This window comes from Hylaeus anthracinus, unplaced genomic scaffold (assembly GCF_026225885.1).
Source record: "Hylaeus anthracinus isolate JK02 unplaced genomic scaffold, UHH_iyHylAnth1.0_haploid 3, whole genome shotgun sequence".
Classification (NCBI taxonomy): Eukaryota; Metazoa; Arthropoda; class Insecta; order Hymenoptera; family Colletidae; genus Hylaeus; species Hylaeus anthracinus.
The window spans coordinates 14,154,307-14,174,979 of NW_026535284.1; the positions used below are offsets into that span (position 1 = coordinate 14,154,307).

The window sequence follows — 20,673 nt, forward strand, 5'->3', positions numbered from 1 at the left end:
GTGGCACCCGATGCGGAAAATACGCGAGAGACTTTTTCGAGGAACTTTGACATCCAGGGCTCGCGAAACGTTCCAAGGTGGTCCGAAGGAGTTCCGTGGACGCGACTCGCGCGTTGAGTCCATCAGTAGAGAGCTCTAGGCTTCCGCGAGTCTCGTCGGTCGGGTGGTGGCGCTCTAGGTGGTTACGCGGAAGTGGGGACGGATCGAGATCGCGGAACGATGGTGGGGACACCCGCTATACCCGTGCACAGCGGGTTGGTTGGACGAGGAAGGGGTTGCCGACGGTGGTGGGAACGGACGTGGTGGGGAGCGGACGGGTCGATGATGCCGGCGGTCCTCGACGACTCGAAACGCCAGTCAGTCTCTGGTCCTCCCGAAGCCGCGCTGTTAACCTTCTATCTCATCGAACACCGCTCGCCGCAGCCATGGGTGACAAGGTTTGTGATCGCTTAGACGGCAAATCTCCTGTCTCTGACACCGAGTCTCCGCTATTAGAGAGCTTTCCCTGCTTTGCCCAGCCAAGAGATAGAGAGCAAATAGAGTGTGCGCGCGCGCGTGAGAGAGAAGAACGCGCGAGCTGAGCGTTTGCAGAGTGCGAATGAGAACGAGAACGAGTGATAAGCGCGAATGGGGATAGAGACCGGAGGATAGAGGTTGTTTAACGGGGAATTCGTCAACGGGAACACGGGGACGTATAACGGAGTTTCTATTGTGTGACACACGGTGCTCGTGCGCGTGTTTCGTGCTCGGGGAGCTATCACCAGGGGGCCCTCGTCCACGGAAAGTTTCACCCCGGAACGTTCTCTCGGGGTTCTCGAACGTTTTCTTTTTATTTATTTTTTATTATTATTATTATTATTTTTTTTTTTTTTTTTTGAAAATTGAAGTCATCGAAAGGCCAGGAAACGAAAGGAGGGAAAGAGAGCGCGGGGGCGCGCGAGAGAGAGGCGAGGCTGTGGTGTAACCACTGCTAAAGAGGAGCTTCGATCGAGGAAAGGAGGGGGAGGGTGGGAGAGAGCGAGAGGAAAAGGCGAAGAGAGACAAAGATGGGTCGTGCCTCGGCAACCTCCCCGCGATCCTCTCTCTTCTTTCTCTCCTCTCGTGCTTTCTTTCCGCGTCGAACTCTCGCGGAATCCGCGCGAAACAGTTCTTCCCAGTGATCCGTTCTGTCAGTGTCGTTTCCAGGAAAGCGAGGTACCTCCTCGGCTCGGAAAAGCTCGTCCCTCCCTCTCCGTTTCTTTCTCCTTTCTACTCGGTACATCTTCGTCTTCTCGGACCGGTCCAGCGAGCGGAACATGGTAACGTTTCATTTTCTAAAACTCGTTTGACCTCTACCCCTTCTACATTCTTCCTAGTCCCAGTTCATCGCCGAGTAGGACGTCGATTCTACTATCGGATAATATACCAGAATTCTACGCGGTTAGTCCTGTTCCACCTTCGTCGATACCGCGTAATCGTTTACCTGGACTCGATCGAGTTTTCCTGACAGAGGACACCCTCGTTCGCGTGTGTCCCTTTTATTTTCGAGCCCCGTTCTCACGGTCTACCCGCGTCACGGGAAGCCCTTTACACCGAGGACACCACGCTGCGACGGGAACGATCTTTCCCGTCTCCTGCGGCAGTGCTTCGATCGCGGATTACGCGTGGTCCGCTGACCCAATTGTGCTCCAAGTAGTTTTTAGGCGTCGTAGAGAGTGCGGGGTAGCCGGGGAAAGAAAGCTCGGAAAGAGTCGTTGCTGGTTTTTTGGGGGTGGAGAGAAGTAGTTCGCGAGGTGTCGGTGAGGGTGTTGCAGCCCGACGCGCACGCGTCGCGACCAGCTGCAGACTTTCCGAAGGGACGTCGCGATTTTTCGCGTGAATCCTCGTTGGCCGCTCTTTCGGATCCGTTTCCACGTAAATTCCAAGCTCGAATTCATGCTCCGTTTCGTCTCCGATCGAAGATCCCCGATCGCTAGGAGGCCTCGAGAACGATCTCCCAACGGGTGGCGGGACGATAAAACGGGCCTCTCTCGTCGGTGTAGATAGGATCGTCCAGAGAGACATTGCTCGCCGAAATTGCGAGCGCGTCTAGTGATTTTCCGGTAGCCGCGCTTCTGCGCAGATCCGCGATCGTCCAGCGGCGAACTCTTCGCTCCGCGATCTTCCGTCTCGATATTCTCGACTGTCCGCGCTCGAAACCTCCCTTAATTCGATCGATCGTCGCGGCAGAAAATAAACCGCCGCACGGAGACTGGTATTTTTAGCGAGCTATTAAAGTTCACCTTTAGCTAGGCTGCGCGCAAACTCGCTGGAAGCAAGGATGTCACGGATAACGATGGACCGAGGCGCTTACGGAATACCTGAGAGGATTCCTAAGAGATCCTGTCGCGATCTAGCGTTGACCGTCTGGTAGTCCGAAACGTGCGTCGCGTTATCTAGACGTACGACAGTTTCGCGACACGCCCTTTTCTTCTCACCGTCCATTTTGACCCCTCGTTGACGATCCAACCGCGCTCGATTTAGAAATCAGAAGATTCACAAAGGTTAGGATTCGTCGTGTGGATGCTAGGACGATCTATACTCGGGACGACGGAAGGGCTTCGCTGTCCAGGATCGATCCGTCGATTTGTACGCGTGCACTGCCGTAGTCCACTGCCTCGGCAGCGCGGTTAGAATCAGGCCAGTTTTCACTGCGACGAACACGGGGGCTGAGAGGCCCAAGGACGGCAGCCGTCAATTGAGAAGGTCGATCTTTTTAAGAGGCCCTTGCCGGCGTTTTTCATTCATTCAGATTTCTTCGGGCGACTTCCGCCAGTCGATTATCGGCGCGGAGTGGCGTGCGCGCGTGCTGTCTGTGCCTGGCTTTCTGGAAATTTAGGTCGCCGCGGAAGTTTCGCCGATTCCCGTAGATCTGCCAAATCCGTTTCTTCTTTCCCTCTGCTATCGTCTGGAATACCAATCGGATCCGGAGATGATCAAACGCGAGGTGCCCGTCGGACTCTGTCACTCGGTTTTCCGGTCGTGTTCGCGGTATTCCGCTTTTAAATTCTCGTCAATATCGAAAGACGCATGGTTGCGTAATACTAACGGCGATAAATTTGCCTATCGACGCTACCTCGCCGTATGGTTAGAGCCGCGAAGCATCCATTAGCAGCGATGATTGGCATCCTTTTTTTTTTTTTTTAAATTGATCTTCGCGATACGGAATTAGGAGACGCGGGCTTACGTAATCCTATAGTGATTTCAACCTGTGACCTTCGACCGCGAAAGGGACCTGCGCCCTTCGCGGAGCGTTCGGATCAGTTGCATAACACGGTGACGTTCGTGTTCATTCAACGCTCGCGCGCACCGGCTGTCGGCGGATCGATTACGCGATACAATAAACGGAAAGAATGAAATCGGCGAGCGTCATGGCGAGGCCTTTGCCGACCTTTGTAGTTGCGGAATCGACGATCCGGCCGATGCTGGAACTCGCCTGTCCGCGAATCGATCGTCCTCGATGGGAGCTGCGCCTCTAACCCTGTGGCTGTCCAACTTCCGCTCGGAACGTTTCCCAAATCCCTTTTGCACTCTGCAGATCGATTTCGCTCGTTCCAAAGGTCTCGTCCCGGAACCACGTCCACCAATGTCGATAATTAATTAGAACTACGACAGATCCACCACGTCTAGGCAAGGGATTAATTTTGCCAATGGTTCGTCGATGTCTTCTGTATATGTCTTCTGTTCTCGATACGAACGACGATGGAACACGCATTTCCAATTGTTTCTAGAGCTTAGACTTCTCAAGCACCGCTTCCAAGCTCCTTATCTTCCTGCCCACGTGGCATTAGAGATAAGTAGGTACACGTCAGAGATTTATCAGCAAAGGAAAGGAACGTTTCGAACGCGGAAACGGGCTCCGCGGGTCGAAAACGACTCGTTTCACGATCCGTAGATCGACATAGACACGATCCGTCGAGAATTTCTACTCGCGAGACGCCAGTTGCGTAAAATTATTCCCCCTGGTCGCATCGCACCGCACTTAGCGTTTCTCGTACGGCTTGCTCCGAAGCACAAAACGGTCATTTCCGTCGGAAGTGTTTCCAACGACCTCGCGCGAGACAGGGACACTAGGCTGAACAGGTTCTTAAGACGACCGCGGTTGGACGTTGCCTAGAAATTAGAAGTTCTGGAAAAGCCTCAAGAGTCCTGAATGATCTAAACCCGGAGACGATGTTCGTTCAGGCGAACGTTCGTTGTCCATCTCCGATCTAGTCACTCCGAAAGCTTGCGCGAGTTTAAAGATCCTAGACAAACGTGCAAATTGCGAAATAGTCGAATTAGAATGGCGGCCGAGTGTCCCCAGTGCTCCCGAGAAATTTCAATATTCGATGACCCTCGAGTTGTCTGGGCACGATGAATCCGTTCCGATGAATCTGTTGTGTCTAGAGCCTCGAGATTGTTTCAAGATCTTGGTACGGTCGGTCGATATCGATCACTCCGCGAAGCGTTTAAATCGTTGAAAGAAAAAGCTGGCAGAAAGCATCGAACGCCCATTAACAGTGGCTCGGCGAAGACAGACGGAGTGGTTGTAGATGGAAGGGCCGCAGACTAGATGGCGCCCAAGCTTGCCTTCTGGGGTGCCTATCGATCCTAACCTATTTATAATTCCTCTGACATTACGATTCGTATGATAACGTCGGCAAATTTTAACCCCGAACGCCTACCTTCTCCGCTCGTCCACGGATCACCTTTCGATTTGTCTTCGATTTTTTTAAAACTTTATTATGCCTGTACCACGCTTTACGCTCGCTGTTTTAAATCCGATCGTTATCTTATCCTTAGAGGGTATTATCCTTGGGTAGTTGGGAATCGATCGAGTAGGTTACGTTCTTATGGAAATCACGTTCGTACGTTGTTTTGTAGGCGTAGGGGTGCTCGGGTCGCGATATATTGGTTGCAGCACGGAGTTTGTAACTTTTACTGGGTCGAACTAGTTCCAATGAATTTTAGATCGTAATTATACTGTACGGAATAATTAACTACTGGATGACGAGCACTGCGCGTGGTACAGGCTCCCCTTCCAAAGACAATTATGTGCGCGGATAACTGGTCGGAATTATTAAAATGTCCATTACGCCCGCGCATTCGCGGTAATTTACCGATACTGATTTTTCGGAATATACGGATCTCCGATGGAACAGTCCATTGCCAGGGGTTAACACTCCCGAGTGGTGTCGGGCAGGTTGGGTTCGCGATACACCCTGCACCTATAATTATCTCTACCTCTACGCGCCATAGTTTACTCGCTCCGTCGATTCGAATTCTGTACAACTCGAGTACTAATAATAATAATAAAAAAAACACATTCTACGTAAAAAGAAGTTGTACCAGTGACGAGTTGAAAAAAGAAAGTGCCGCCTACGCGAGTCGTGAATTTCTCGATCGCAGACGTAGTGGATGTATTTAAAGGACCTTACTTCCGACACGACTTTCCTCTTTGAAAGAACACTTTTACTTCGGTGCTGGCGGACCACCGCAACGGTTAGCCTCTTTGTGGTTTTCATAGCGAAAGGGTTGATCCTTCGTACACCCCGTCGCGAATGCAAGTACTTTCCCGTGGACGATGGAAATACACGCTGCGCTATCGATTCGTGTCATTTACGTGCGGGGACTCGGCGTTTCGAGCAACTTCTCGCGACATCGGTGAAACTATTCGTCCGATTCGTTGTCCTGAGAAATATCGGAGCGAGTTCGCCTCGATCTTCTTTTTCATCGCTAACGAACGAGAAATGTGATTCGTTTGGTCTTCGTAAACATACATTACCGACTAGAAGAGTCGTCTGTCGTAAGCTCGAGATAATCCGTCGCGTTGCCTTCGTAACCGTCAATTATTCCTTATCTCGCGCATCAAACGTGTGATTTCGTTTGCTGTTTCGCAAATCAAAACCACATATTTGATAGCAAGCATAACTGTCGTGAAAATGAAGATTTACAACGATTCAATTACAGCGTGTGTAAATGAACAACTTATCCTCTTAATGACGACTGTGGAAAATCGAGTAGGGAAAAGGTCGCAAACAAAATTTACAAGTAGCAAGACGATTACTATTTACCTCGTTACCTATTCTTCGATGAGATCGTCAGGAATAAAAAGAAATTGTACTCCTTTCGCTTTCTTCGCGACGGACGCCTACGAGGTTTCGTTCGTTCCCGTTTTAATCGAAGAATCGATAACAGAGACGGCAACGCTCGTCGATTCCGGAAACGGGAGCACGGAAACCCTCCGTGTCCTCGTTCGATGGGATCGATCGGCGACGAGGACCTTGGCGTTCTCCGGTTCCGTCGATTTCGTGAATCCCGTGCAAGCACGACTCATTTATCATGCATGAACCCAAGAGAAGCGATTTCTATTCCGTTCCTATTTTTTTTTTCTTTCAGTTTTCGTTTCGTTTCGCCAAAGGAATCGATCACGGTGAACTACGCCAGAGAAGGGCGGGACTCTTATCTATATAATAACGAGAAATTAGTAAAAGCACACGAAATTAGTAGAAAATAGCGTTAAAAAATCGGTGATACTTGCTGTACGAATTCGATCTCACTCGTCGTTTGCCATCGCAAATGAAAGTTTAGCCCTCTCTGGAATGTAACCGTCAGTGGGTTAAGTCATTAACGCCAAATTGTTGCATGACGTATCATGCACGAGAAATTGAATAATGACGTGCCTATGATAATTATCTGGCGTCCAGCGCGCATCTCGGCGAGAGAGATATTTTTAGCACGCGGTCTAGTGCTTCGTTCGTAGCGTTTTCAGTTGGTATCGTAGAATCTTAGAGATTACGTAGAACGACGTTGAAACGAGTAGTCGAGTAGACAGCATCTTTTTATTCAATCACGATCAACACATTCATTTGTCCGAGGTTCTGGGATCGAGAAACGCGAGATGGAAAAGTAGTTCTCAGGGGCTGTAGAGGTATTTTTTGAAGCTACAGTACGCTATTAAAACAGTGCAGGAGTCATGTAAGACGATGATAAGCAGTAGTGCGATAACTTTGTGTAATAAGTTACGTACTTTAAACGAATGAATATATAAATGATGGAAAACTAGAATTATCCTCTCTCGTTCCAATTTGGAGACTGGTCGTTCTCGACCAGAGTCCATTCGCTCCCGTTCGGCGAGAAAGAAAACGGCCTGGAAATCCCGCGGAAATCCGAATGCTGTAATAGCCCCTTCAAAGACTTCTGCTTAGAGCGTTTGCGGGCTTCGGTTAAACCAATGTTTCCCCTTAACGAAGTAAGTCGACGGTCGTTGGCCCGCAAAGGGATTGCCCTTTTCTCTCTGTGCTTCAACGAGAGTGGGATCGCGGTAGCCGATGGCCTACGAACCAAACCGCGAATACCATTCGTTCTCGCAGTCGGTGATTTTTTCTCAACGAAACTTTTCTGTGACGTTTTCTCAGCTTTCGAAACGAATGTCACGTTCCGGTCTCGGCTCCGGTAACGAAACGTAACAGATTCTTTGACTAGACAATGACGATAAATCGAGGATAGACCACTCGTCGAGTAAAAATCGCAACCGAGGAATATATACATACCGATCTATTTCTATAAAGTTTGTTCAACGCATACGTGGATCGCAGAGTATTTGGCAGCGTTGGTAAACGTTTGCTACTTCGTAGAGCTAAGCGTCAAAGTTGTTAAGTGCCAGAATAAGAGATATCGCTACAAAAGAATTAGCAGGTTATTTTTGAATGACCTAACGCCTCGACTCGGCCGTTCCGTGATCGTTTCTCGACGAAATCGTGACTCTTTAGAAAACCCGATCAACGAGCACGTCGTAAATTACACGTAATCGACAACAGGGCTGCTCCTAACATGGGCAACGAGTTTGACGAACCGTGATTAAATGCGCAGAAGCCTGTGTTTAGTTCGGCTGGAAATTTACCTGAACCGAGTCTCGTTCTATCGTTGTTAATTTCACACGAATTTCAGAACGTCGCGTTAAGTAGTCAAATTTTTTAAAAATTACGCAACTTCGACGTTACGTCTGACACGTCGAATTACCAAAAAACCAGCGCGATCCGGTCAAGCAGCCGATGAAAAAATATTTACGGATTTACATTTGCACGCACGGTAGCCAGCAACGCGATGTATTTCTGTGACCACAAAACTATCCGATAGCTCATCGCTCGTCGATAATGTTCAAAGAGTACACTGAAACGTAAAAAATTATCTCCGGAAGATCGTAGCTTGTTCAATCAGAGGTTCGAAGGTACCGAGTCCAAACGGGAATCGGTGACGTAGGTTTCGGGTGAGCTTCGTTCTTTAAGCGATATTCATTTTGAGCTGGTAACATGCTGACAAATTTATGGACAATATTATGGTGTCGACGAGTATTGAAAGAGTTCCTTTAACCTCCCGCTTTATCCGACAAGAGTAGTTAAAGTTTCGTGCATTGCTTATCAAAGAGTTATTTCGTAGTCCACGTGCACGTTGAACGTTTAGCCTGCCACCTTTCGACATTTCTTTCGTTTTTCCAAATTAATTCCGATCAATAACTGTTCCCAGAATGATTTCGAGCAGTTTGTCTTCGAACGTGAAATTTATTTCGAAAGCTGAGAATACACAGAACAGTTTCGTTGTGAAAAAAATCACCGACACGTCGGATGCACTTAACCTTGCATTGCAAAAGCCTCCTTTTAGATACTATTATCGCCGCGAGCACAATCTCGTACCGAGAAGCGTTATATCATCGGAGCGAATGCGTTTACAAACACTGTCGAAAGTTTCGTAGGCCACGATAACTCAACGTTCCAAGATAGATGAATTCTAAATTCCTCGGACGGCAAGTTTGCTGACTCAACGATTATCTTGTATAAGTTTCGTCGTCCTACGTAACGCGTGGACTCGAAAAAGAAAAATCGACCGTCTTCAACGCACCTAAAGCCATACGTTGAACACGCTTCAAAAGCGACGCTTTTATTATTTTTCGATCGCGAAAATTTCAAGGCTTTAAGCGCGTTCAAACTTGCCTGCCACCGATATCACACAACGACGCCAGAGGAAGCGATGGTGTCGCTCGAACGATTCACTTTTCGTTACACTTTCGCGTCACACTTTTTAACGTAACCTCCGGTAAAGCGTATTCTATGTTAAAACAAAAAGTAGCGAACAGCTCCGAATCTGGTCATGTTGAAATGCGGGGGAAAAAAAAAAGAATTCTTTCAACGATGCATTTCCTGTTTGCGTTCAAGGTACTCGTATCGGTTCGAGCGAAGTTTGGAGTGTTTAGGAGTCGACGTACACGAGCGTGGAGTAGATTAATTCGGGCAGCTGCTATATCGCGTCAATACGTGCACGTACACATGAGCGCACATGACTACGCGAGGAACGGTAGTCGTTAATTCGTCGAACGTTTCGCTTTATCCGGCGAGCGGGCCCTTTTGTGCATCGATTTATTATGCAATTGCGCGGCCTGCCGCCCCTTTTCATCGCTCGAGGGAACCAAGGGAAGACCGTGAACTAGCTACGGCACTGCCACATTATGCGAGGGCTTCCCCTCGAGCTAAACAGTCTCCGTGAATTCATGGACTGAAAGCCCGAATCGTCTTCGTCGATAATTTCTGCTCTCAATTGACAAAATTCACTTTCGTCCTGCGATGGGTGAAAATCAAAGTTCGTACGCTTTCCATCGTATTTTTTCCCGATGGGCAGGATCGGTAGATCGTCGAGTTTTAGGTGGGTGGGAATCGACGTAAATATTTTACTTCGGACACGGCTAGAAATTGCGCGAATTGTAGGCCAGGAGGATGTAAATGGGTCGTTGAACTCGATTAATCAGAAAACGCTTCCGACGCGTCTCTAAGGACAGGTGGAATGTTTTCCTGGAAGGGTTCACGGGCAAATGCATCTCCGTTTGTGCTCGTAATCGTTCTGCACTTGCACACGACAATTTCGAGGTTAAGGTTCATTGGATTAATTCGTTCGATCGGTTTAATTGGTTAATTCGAGGCTAAAGCACTGTGTCTAGCACCGATCTAATTGCTCGCTGCGAATACAGACAGCAAATCAGAAGCCCCGCTTCCAAGTTTTCCTTTTCCACCGTCTCACGCGCGTGGCCCGTATCAGTAGATCCGGACCGCAGTAGTCAGACAACGAAAAATGCAGTCGTCGGCACTTTCTTCCGCGACGATTGCGTTCGTTTCGATGACGCAATGCCAACCGCACGTGCACGGTTTGTTTGATACTCGGTGCGCATGCACTCGTGTCGAAATAAAAAAAGCTTACAGGTTCTCATGGACTGAACGACAGTGGTGGAAAACCGACTTGATGGAATACAGGAAAGGCGAAACTAATTTATTATTAACGGAAAACTAATCTCATAGCTCAGCGACCAATGTAATCAAATGCTATAGAATCCCGTAGCTCGGCGAATAGCGTAATCAAACACAAAGCCTGCGTCCCCTAATTGTGCGACTAATGTAATCGAACGCAAAATGTATCCATACTCGCTCGCTTCCGTTTGATTACATTTTCCGTTTGAGGTCTTTTTCCTAGTATCTACTCTTCTATTGCCACGAATGCCGAGCTATCGAGATCTAAGAATCGGATCACCGATTATCTCACCGACAATCATTTTATCGACACCTCGAGTTCCAAAGAAATTAAACCTAAAGAAACCAGAATGATTTTCAACCATAAAAATGTCAAATCTAGAGATTCCTCGTTTCTGTTCCTCGGTTGTTACGCGAGAGTTGGTATTCGTTCAAGTTTGAATCTTTGACCCTATTATGTCAGTCATACTTCGCATATTATCATTTCAGCGGAGCCAACAGTCTCTCCCGAGTATCTTTTTAAATTGTCGCTGTTTTCATTGTCACCGACAACGATCGCTGCGTCGACGTCGTCCATTGAAACTCGATGTTCGTTATTTCATCGGCGATGCCCACGAATTTCCCGCGCTTCTTCAACCGTGATTAGCGATCACGATAACGTACGGCGATCACTCGAGACAATTTATGCGTCGCGAGCACCGAGCGAACGTGCGCATAATTAATACTGCACGGGATCGATACACAGCCGGTTTCGTAATGAAAACCAATCGCACGCCGCGTAATTGAATTCCGCGCGGGAGACACACTGATTGCGGTCGGGACGGTCGCGAAATTGAATCACGCGAAATACGAATGTTGATTCCGCGAAGTTTCGACCCAATTCAGATTTCCACGTAAACTTTGACGTTGAACGTTTTCCTCGAAATCGGCGCCAAGCCGCTCCAATTTTCGGGTTTCCTTCGTATCGATCGTGCACGCGAAGCTTTCGCTTCGTCGAATCGTATTTCGAAAGTGAATCTTTGCCCGAGACACCAGATATACGAGAGCCGAGCGGGAGGTTGCACACTGGGTGTAACGTAAATACACTCGGTGTCTCTGACTTTCAAGGACGACCGGCTGAGAATAGACGAAAATCCAATTTTAATCGCGGAACCTCGACCCGCGCTCGGCTCGCGTGTTCGATCGGACAAACGTCAACAGAAACTGTGAACTTTCGACTAGGAGAGCTGCTCGCTGCCGAATGATTAATCTATACAAATAATATTTTGTTAAGTCCGTTTATTTCGTTCCGTTCGTTATCGCGTCGCTGGATGATTGTGCAAGCGTTCGCGGTGAAATTTGGAGCGTGTCTACGGAACGAATCAACTAGATCTACAATCTACGTCGCGTGTCACGAAATTCTCCCGTTAACAATCGACCGAGATTCGGAGCGTTAAACGTTCGTCGATAGCGAAACAATTTTCGATGAAATTCTCCTGCGCGAACGAGTTACGTTTTCATCCGAAGAATTCGATTGCTTATTCGAGAACTGAAGACCGACGAATGAATAGGCGCACGCGAGAAGACTTATATCGAGGCACGCGATCCAATTCCTTCAAGGTAAACGATGTTAGTCCTGCGACTTCGTTCTGTTACTATTATATCGGATTAATATTTGTGGCGAAATTCAGAGACGGCACTGTTGCCTCGTTCGTTTATTTCCTTCCTTAGCTAGCTTCCGCGCGTTTCAACTCTGACATCGATTTTTCAAATAAAATTCTGAAGAGGAAGCAAACCTGTTCGAAGCTAAATATATCGATGGTGGTCGTTCGGCGACCGGTTCGGTGAATGATTTCCGTGGAACTTTCGATTAGGAACATCTCACGAGTTTCGATTGCAGTGCGAAAAAAAAATACCAAAAAATTTCTACGAAACCTGGATTAAACCTTTTCGTTTGATCTCTTCCACTCGACGGGGTATTCGTGTCATCGGCAGAACGCTATCAGAATTCAATTTCCGGGGTTCCCCGATCGATGTACACCGACGGCCGCGTCCAAAGAAGACAAGGGTCCCTCTGTCCCGGTGCATTCGCTTTTAGGAGGACGGAACGCGCTCAAGTTAAACGACCAGTCTCTCCCTCTTGACCCAATTCGTAAAACGCCCTGTGCCACGCACGCGTGACGTCACGGGTCTCCTCCTCTCAGCGTGAGTAACGCGTGAGGGTGCGTGCAAGGCCAATTTCTATTACTCTCTCTAGTCGCGTTGCATTCATCGCCGAACGCTCGCGATGAACGTTTCGGCGGGGATTCTAACCTCGAAGCGAACTTGAACCGAGGATGCATTCATATTTTGGAAGCGATGGTTCAGTTGATTCGGTGTAGCTGTTTATCGCGTGCGTTCCATCGTTATTTGTTCTAATCTGTACAATTTTTTTTTTTTTTTTATATATACAAAAACATTTACTTTAAACGACGATGTCAAAAATCATTTAGATCAGTTTTTGTTGAATAAAGAGCAGAGCTTGTAGCAACTTGGAGCGATCGCCAGAAAGATGGCTAAATATATATATAATTCGATAAAATACTGAAAAGAAAAAATTTTCGAACAACCCGATACATCCATACGTCCAACGTAAACGTTTTTCAACTTCACGATAACAGCCGCGCGTGTTTGCGGAGCACGAGGGCCACCGTCTACCCATCGAAGATCGTCGTAATTTCTCCGCGAGTTCGTCGACGAAACTTCGTTCCGCGTATTAATTACCTTAATTGTGTTTCCCTTTCATCGTGAAAACGTTCCCGCGGCTCCCGAACGTGTCCGTGGAGAGCCATCGTTCATCGAGTTTCCGTTCAGTCGCTTAGTCGTTGTTAAACGAGAGTTTGATTAACGACACGCGAGTTTTACAGCGTTCTCGAAAGGCCGGGGAATTTAATACATTTTCCACTTTGTCTATCGGAATCGACGTAACGCCGAGAGACGAGCAATCGAAGACGGGGCTTCTCGTCAGGGAAGCTTCCTTCCGGCACGGTTGGCTGGTTCAGCCTGATTTCTCTGGAGACGGCGGGTTAATTTTCTAAATTAAAGAGGAATCGTATGTTGAATGCCGCAGGGCGCATATCGATAATAATAATAATAATAATAATAATAATAATAATAACAATAATAATAAACAGTCATTTCCGTGCTCACCGTCCCGTGAAAAATAAAATAACAAAATGCAGGGTCTATCGTACTTGTCGTACCATGTGCACGCGGGGGTTGAAGGTACTTAACACTTTATTTATATATATACAGGCGTTCTAATTGGTTTATTTAGCTATTCGAATTTAATTACTGTGTCGATGATTGTCTACTTACAGTGATCAGTGTTCGGAGACACTTCGCTTTCAATGTACCCAGTAACAATATAGAATAATTATTGTCAGCCTAGATTGGCATATACCACTGTAGAAAATTCTTTTTTGAATAAAAGGCTGTATCTAAATAGCCCGGTAGATAAAGTGTTCAAAACTCGGTAGTTAAAAACTCTCGTCAGTTTTAATAGCCGTGTCTCTACTTCGTCTAGAAGGAACAACATCCCTCGACACTCGCGAATATTACCTCGCGTTTCCGCGGCAGCAGGTGTTTTCTTTCAGCCGTTTCATCCTGGCTGAAATTGCCATCAGAGACGCACGTAATTGCGAATTAACAAGCCGTCGCGAGGCGAGCAACGGGAGAAGTTGAAGTAGCGCCGGATACGCGGCGTCTTCTCTCGGTGTTTCGGTTACTTCTGTCCGCGCTTTCAGCAACCAACAGACCTAGAATTCGCTTTTACATATTTAATAGAGAAAGGGTGGGCCACCACATGGCCGAGCCGCTCTTGCTTTATACGAGCGATGAATGCGTGTTCCCAGCAAAGCGCGAACACTCGCCGAGTTCCCCTATTTTTAGCCATCCCCTTTTTCGCGTTCCATCAAATATGCATACAGCGGCTTAGTCTGCGGCCACTCGAATAACTGATCCGATAAACGGTTTTCCATGCTTCCACGTGAAATTCTTGTACTCGTCCGACGAACGTTCGGAGAATCAATTTATCTAGCCGTGGCGTCGATTTCCTAGTTTCCTTTTCCTTTGAAACTCGAGGCTGACGGTATTAAGAAGCTTAGGGGCACGACGGATTTACGGCGAAAACTTTGAAAACTTGTGAAAACTAATGGCGTATTCGGGATTTGGACGGCTCGATATTAGCGGTTCTCGTAGGGAGCGCCGAGCGTAAATTTGCCAGGATTTCCCGTTCCTCTCTGAAAACTCATTTCGAAGCGGCTCCTTAAGGAGACGTGGTTACAGCCGAAGGGACGAACCGTTCTTTGGAATCTCGTTATTCGTTCGATTTCTTTCGAACGCAAAAGGTGGGAGTCTGCGTTTTCCTCGAAACAGACAAACCCATATTTACGCTCGTTTACGAAACGTTCCAGGTGCATACTCGCGTTTGTTCGTCGCAGAACGCTCCGTCGTGTTCCGTTCAAGTAAAACGACCCACTTAACGGCCGCATAATGCAAACATAATTGGTTCCTACTGTCCCCGTTTTGCAATAACACGGACGTCGTTTCTCCTCTTTTATATTTACGTTGCATCGTTTCTTTCTTTACCCGGTTCCGTTTCCGGGCTCTCAGCGACGCGGACAGTCTCGTTTTTCCTCGTCGCCGTCGGTCGTTTCAACGGCTTTTCCTTTTCTGTGTCGACGAGAGGGTGGCTCGAAGCACGGCCAACCGGGTCAGCGAGCACTCTCGTCCTCGTTCCCGGTGTTCCTCGTCCACACACACGTACCGCCTTCGCGCGGATAGATAACAGGGACATCCTTCGACGTCTTGGACGTCGTCGGAGCTGCGATCTTCCGGGCTGCCCCGCAGCAGGTCGAGATTTACAGGTGTTTCGCGACTCGACGCTGCTTTATTCTCGTTGCTCCGTTCCGCTGGAAATTGCATTCCCGCGGCCATCCTTTGGGAAATACGGTGAAACGCTCTCTGCATTCGTCGCGCCAAGATGTCGAGGGTTTTCGAAAGAAATGAGAACATCGAAGCAACAGCTCCCCGTGAAAATGTTTCGAACGTATTTTACACTAGTCGTGTCTCGCGGTTTCACGAAATTCTATTCTTATACTAAACAACCCACTTTTTCACCCCTTCAGAGATTGAATTTTTCAAAATGCTGAAATAGAGGCCTGATCAATTATATCGAAGAGCATCGAGACCGAGTTTCGAGCAAATCCGACCACAAATGAAGTAAACCCTTAGGGGTTGAATTTCGAAATGTCGTAAAAAGGATTTCGTGTTAGCAAACCTAAATATATTCTATACCGAGAGATCTCGAAGTACAACAGAACGATTTCCACGTAGTACATCGAATCTCCAGTGTTCGCGGACTCGAGCGTGGAAATATTCGCCAACTAATCCCGGCCGTGTTCGAAACCCTAGGCGATCCCTCGCGCCGCGGGAGCGTCTATTCTCGATCCACTCGTCGAAGGGACAATGGTCTCGAGTTCTCATTCCTGGAGTAATTTTCTATAACTTCTGTCAGCTATAGCCGCGACGGGATCGATATCCGCGAGCGCCAAGTCCCCAAACCGGGCAATTTTCTAGCGAAAAGAAGAAGCCTAGAACTCTAACGGAACACGTCTGTCTGCCTATTCTCATTTCCGCGATATTCCCCCGAATGTTTCGCGCGTGCCATTATGCGCGAGCTGATCAAGACGTCCAAAGGGATGTTCTTTGGGAGACCGATGTCTCGGCATCAGCATTTTCAACCCCTCGCGAAGACCTCCATTGAAAGGAGCCGAGGGTACGAGAAATCTCTTTTCTTATTCCCGTAATAGCTTCCTTCGACGCGTCCATGTGTGCCACATGGTTCGATACGTTACAATCAACGTGACCTAACCCCGAAGAAAGCATTCACCGGGAGCAATGGAGACGTCGACAGGAACGTCTTCCGTTGCTATTTCTTCGGCTGGTTTTCTGTAACTTTCGCGTTTACGAACACGTGATCTCGTTAGGCCTCGATCAGGCTCTCGTCGAGAAGACCGAACCCCTTGGAAAAATTTGTTTCTCCCTCGAAAGGAAACAGGGTTATCGGGAAAACATTTTAGTCTCTCATTTATACAACAGTCTTTTTACCAGTTCTAATAATCCGAATTCCCCTAGTTCGAAAACACTCGGTATCCTGAATACTCCAATCGAGGTAATGTCTCCCGTACGAGCGCGTTCGATCCCCCGTACGAAAAGTTTGCCCTCGAAAACAAGAACATAAACGGAAGATGTTTACCGGTGTTGCGCAAAGTCGTACCCAACCTAGACCGAAACCCTTACGCGTGGACTGCCGGTAGCAGATTTCGCCTCGCCGCGACTATAAAGATAACTTTCTTGCACGAGCGCTATCTTTCTCGTTCCCGTAATAGTATTCCGAGTTGTAAATAATTGAAACAGTCGTAGCCGCGGTTCCCCCGTCGGTCGAGGCGGCTATAGAAGGGAAAAGCGTCGAGGATCGAGATCCGTTCCACCCTCGACGGCGCCAGGGTGTCCGACGTAGCGTGGTTCGCTCGCGCGTGTATCCCACACCGTTAACTAACGGTTCACCTCGGTGTTCGAGCACCGCGAGAGCAGAGAGTAGGTGGCCTGGTTGGGTATTGATCCGTGATGGGAGCGGGCGGGTGTCGAGGGGTTGGATCGCATGCGCCTCGACGGCGACGCCGACGGCTCCGTCCTCATCGACCCGCGACGTACACTGAAAAAGGGAGAAACGGAAAACGGAACGTGTGCCGGGACGGAAGGGCGGGTTGGGGCAGGGTTTGCCAGGGAGGGTGCGAGACGGTTTCTGGATCGGAATGGTACGGTACCATCGATACGCGCGCCGCGGGCTGCAGACGCGGCCCCGGGCCGATTTAAATCATCGCCATCGAACTTCCCAACCCGACCGGAGCACGCGACGAACGCCTGCTGTTCCGACGCCACGTCCACCTGGCGAACGACGAGGGCGAACGTAATTGTAGAAGGTGGTTGCTAGACGCCTCGACTCTTTTAACCCTTTGCACTCGGGAGATGACTCGAGTCGCAACTCGGTCGCAACTAGGTTTTCTTTAAGTTTAATTTCTATGGAACTCGAAATGTCGCTAAAGTGATTGTCGTTGAGGCAAAGGTGACCTGATTCTCGAATCTCAAAGTAGGGATTTCATTTTCGAAGTCAATTTAAGTATCTCGAGTTACTGGTAGATATAAAAAAAAAAAAGGCCTCGAGTGCAAAGGGTTAAGATAGCTAAAAATAAAAGTATCAACTGAGACGAGACGAGACTCCTAATGCCAAGCTTAGATCGACTTCGAAGACGGGATCTCTAATTCGGGATTGGAGAATCAGGTCGACGACCTCTCGGAAACTCCAGCCCCTTTTCGCGAAACGAAAAGCCCCGACTCTCGACAAGGATCGAATTAGGTTAACCGTGGATGACTTGGTTAGAAATTCGAGTTACCCCGTCGTATCCCTTCGGGGTCCCTCCTCCCTTGATAGGGGTTGCCGATGGAGAGGAGCAGGGGTAGTTATGCAACTCGATTAAACTCGGTTTGTCGCGTTCGCCGCGACGAAGTTCTTGGTTGTATACGAGACGCTCGCGAACCAGGTCTCGCCTGCCACCCCCTTTTTTCGACGCCGATGCGAACGAGGGTGGGTCGCGCTCCCGTTTCGCCCCGTTGAACGGAACAATGGATGGTGGAAACTAATTTCTGTATCGGAATAGCCGAGTTTCGCGCGTCTTTCTTTAATCGAAGCTCTGTCCCGAACGCGATCTCCGACCTACATCGGTCCCTTTCGTCGGATCGTATTCGAGCTTTCTTCGCAACGGCGAGTAGTCGCGACGGTGTGCACGGAGCCTTAACCGTTCGCTTGAACTTCGAAAGCAGGTTTGATCCGCTAAACGAACAGTGGGTCGGTTCGTCGGGCCGCGGCGTTCGAGACGCGGCCTTATCGCGACGCTTTCCTGCTCGACAACCGCTTCCGGTCCTAGCGCAAGTCCGTGCGCACTCGCCTAACCTAACCGATGCGACTGTGCCAGCGTCCGGCGCACACTCACGAACCGTCGTTCCCCGTGGCTGTCGGGTCGCGCGCCGTTGGAAATTTGCATAAGGTCGATCGTATTCATCCTGCGGACTTTATCGCGGTCTATATTGGATTAGTCCGCGCCCGGCGGTAGCCTCGGCTATCGATCAGAATTTTCGAGGATTGCTCGGACCTAACCGCCCCTAAACCCACCCCCGTTCGGCATCCAGCCCTTAGCTTCATCGATCGAAACGTAGTCGAGGACGCGATTCTCGGTTCACGCGGCCTGATCCTCTCCGTTCGAGCCGTTTGTTCGGTTTCGAGCGTGATTCGTAGCCGGAGGATCGGATCGCGGAATTAACGAGGCAGCTGATGGACCTTCGCGCAACAATGTAAAATCGCCGGCGATCCGCGACGCGTTTAGTCTTAACCCTGGCTCGTTTAACTAGCTGAATAATTCGTGGTAATTCAATATTCCGATGTAGATGTCGTTCAATTAACTCGGCAGCCACGCTCGTACGTTGGCGCGAACGAGCGCTCGGAAATGCGTTGACGATTAGATAAAAATGATCCAGAGAGGCTGAGCCGCAGTTTGAGCGGTCGAGTTGCTCGTAAAAATCCACGTAACTCTGTTGCACACGTTTTCGCGATAACGTGTTTGCTTGGACGCGCGCGCGCGCGCGTAAACGCGACAATTCCGCGACATTATTATCTCTCGTTGATCGTCACACGGTGCTCTCGTCATTGAGGAAGCACGATTATGCAATTTTGTTACGTACGCACCTCGCGGTAGCGGCGACACATGGACGCGTACCTACTGGAATTGCGCGCGAGGAATGCTAACGTTGAATCAATGAAACAGAGAGGGAGCAAAGCGTTTTACGGACACCTCGTCGTCCTCTGATAAGAAACTTGGCGCGATGGCACTCCGATCGCGGCCCGAGAGCTTCGTGGTCGTCCCTGATAGAACGAAAGCTGGACTTTTCGGGAGGGACCGTCGTCTGTTGCGGATCGCTGGATGCTAGACGTGGTTCTCTGTACCAGCGAAATGGTAGGTCCCGGTTAAAACCCGAGGAGAGAGGACCGTGGAATGTTCCCACGGGTCAGCCAGATGACCTAATCCGCGAGAATTGTCGGTATTAATATCAGGTTTTACCGGTTCGTTACACTCCACACTTGCGTCGAAAATATAGCGGGCGATTTTTCTCACGGATTTATCGGAACGACCGCGGAAGACCGGACACGCAACATGCGAAACTAAAATCCCTGCAAGCAGGCCATTAAAATGTCGGTCATGCGGCGCGTCCCGAGGGCATGACACAGCGGCTATCCGAAGCAATTTATTTCGACGGAACGAGAACTGCCGTCGACACACACCGCTCGTTAAAATCGTTGACGAACAACCGCGCTCCCGTACCTTTGTGTCTGTATCATTTGGATCAATAGAGACCGAGCTTCTGTCTCTCTCCTGCTCTCGGAGCGAGCGTGTGTGGGTGCGTTCGCGATTCGTCCGCGGCCCTACGTCCGCTCTGCTCGAATCGAACCTTTTTCAGGGCCATCGGAGAACTGTCGTGCGAATTTCCGTTGACCGACGATTTTGCCAGCACGATTTGCCCACCTCGATCCATCGGCTCGAGGTTTCCTGCGCCTCCGATTTCTAGGCTCTAGATGTTACGGGATAAAAGCGTGGATTTTAGCTAATCGTAAACGAAGGAGTCTCGGGCTGGATGCGATTCGATGGAACGTCGAGAACGCGGTACGAGTGCCGGTTACTTTAACGCGAGAATTCCTATCCGTGAACTCCGTGGTCTTCTTTCCTGAACCGGTCGAGAGCCACTGGACCCCGCGGCAATTAATTTCACTTATTTCCGCGACACGTTCAAGATTCGAATCACCGTTCCGTGCCGAGAAGAGGTCGAGACAATTTACCGCACTGCAGCTGACAAAATCTTCTCCTGCGGCGAGTGACAATTATCGCATTGCGCGCACACGTGCAGATTGGCGAGAATCGATTCGCGGGAGAACCACTCGCGCGATGGCGCATTTCTGGGATCATTTTCGACGTTCATTTTTCGCTAAACTATCATCGATATCGAAGCGGAAATTTAGGTATATGTTCGAGGCAGGTGAAAGTATCGGGTTGTCCAGGAAGTTCGTGGCAATTTTTAAGAAAAATTTTAGGGCACGTTTGAATTTTCTTTCACAATCTTTCCAACTTTTAAGAGATGTACACGTATTATTTGTTTTCGACCACTTCAACCATTTCGATATATTCATACCTGTACCACCTACCAAAAATCGTCATGGAATTTCCAGACAAACCAGTATCTTCTGTCCGCGGAT

At 48.8% G+C, this 20,673-nt stretch overlaps 1 protein-coding gene across 8 annotated transcripts in view; it reads left to right on the plus strand.

Moving 5' to 3' along the window:
* Window positions 1–20,673, plus strand: part of LOC128893461 (sodium/potassium-transporting ATPase subunit alpha) — a 78,810-nt gene that overhangs the window by 37,810 nt on the left and 20,327 nt on the right. The window contains exon 1 of one of the 8 annotated variants that reach the window (XM_054154402.1): window positions 279–437. The exons of 4 other annotated variants lie outside the window; for them this stretch is intronic. In XM_054154402.1, coding sequence (XP_054010377.1) covers window positions 426–437 — 12 coding nt within the window. In that variant the 5' untranslated portion in view covers window positions 279–425. Of the gene's footprint in view, window positions 1–278; window positions 438–889; window positions 1,299–20,673 lie in introns of those variants that run through there. 3 more of the 8 variants (XM_054154399.1, XM_054154403.1, XM_054154400.1) reach the window with 3 other exon arrangements.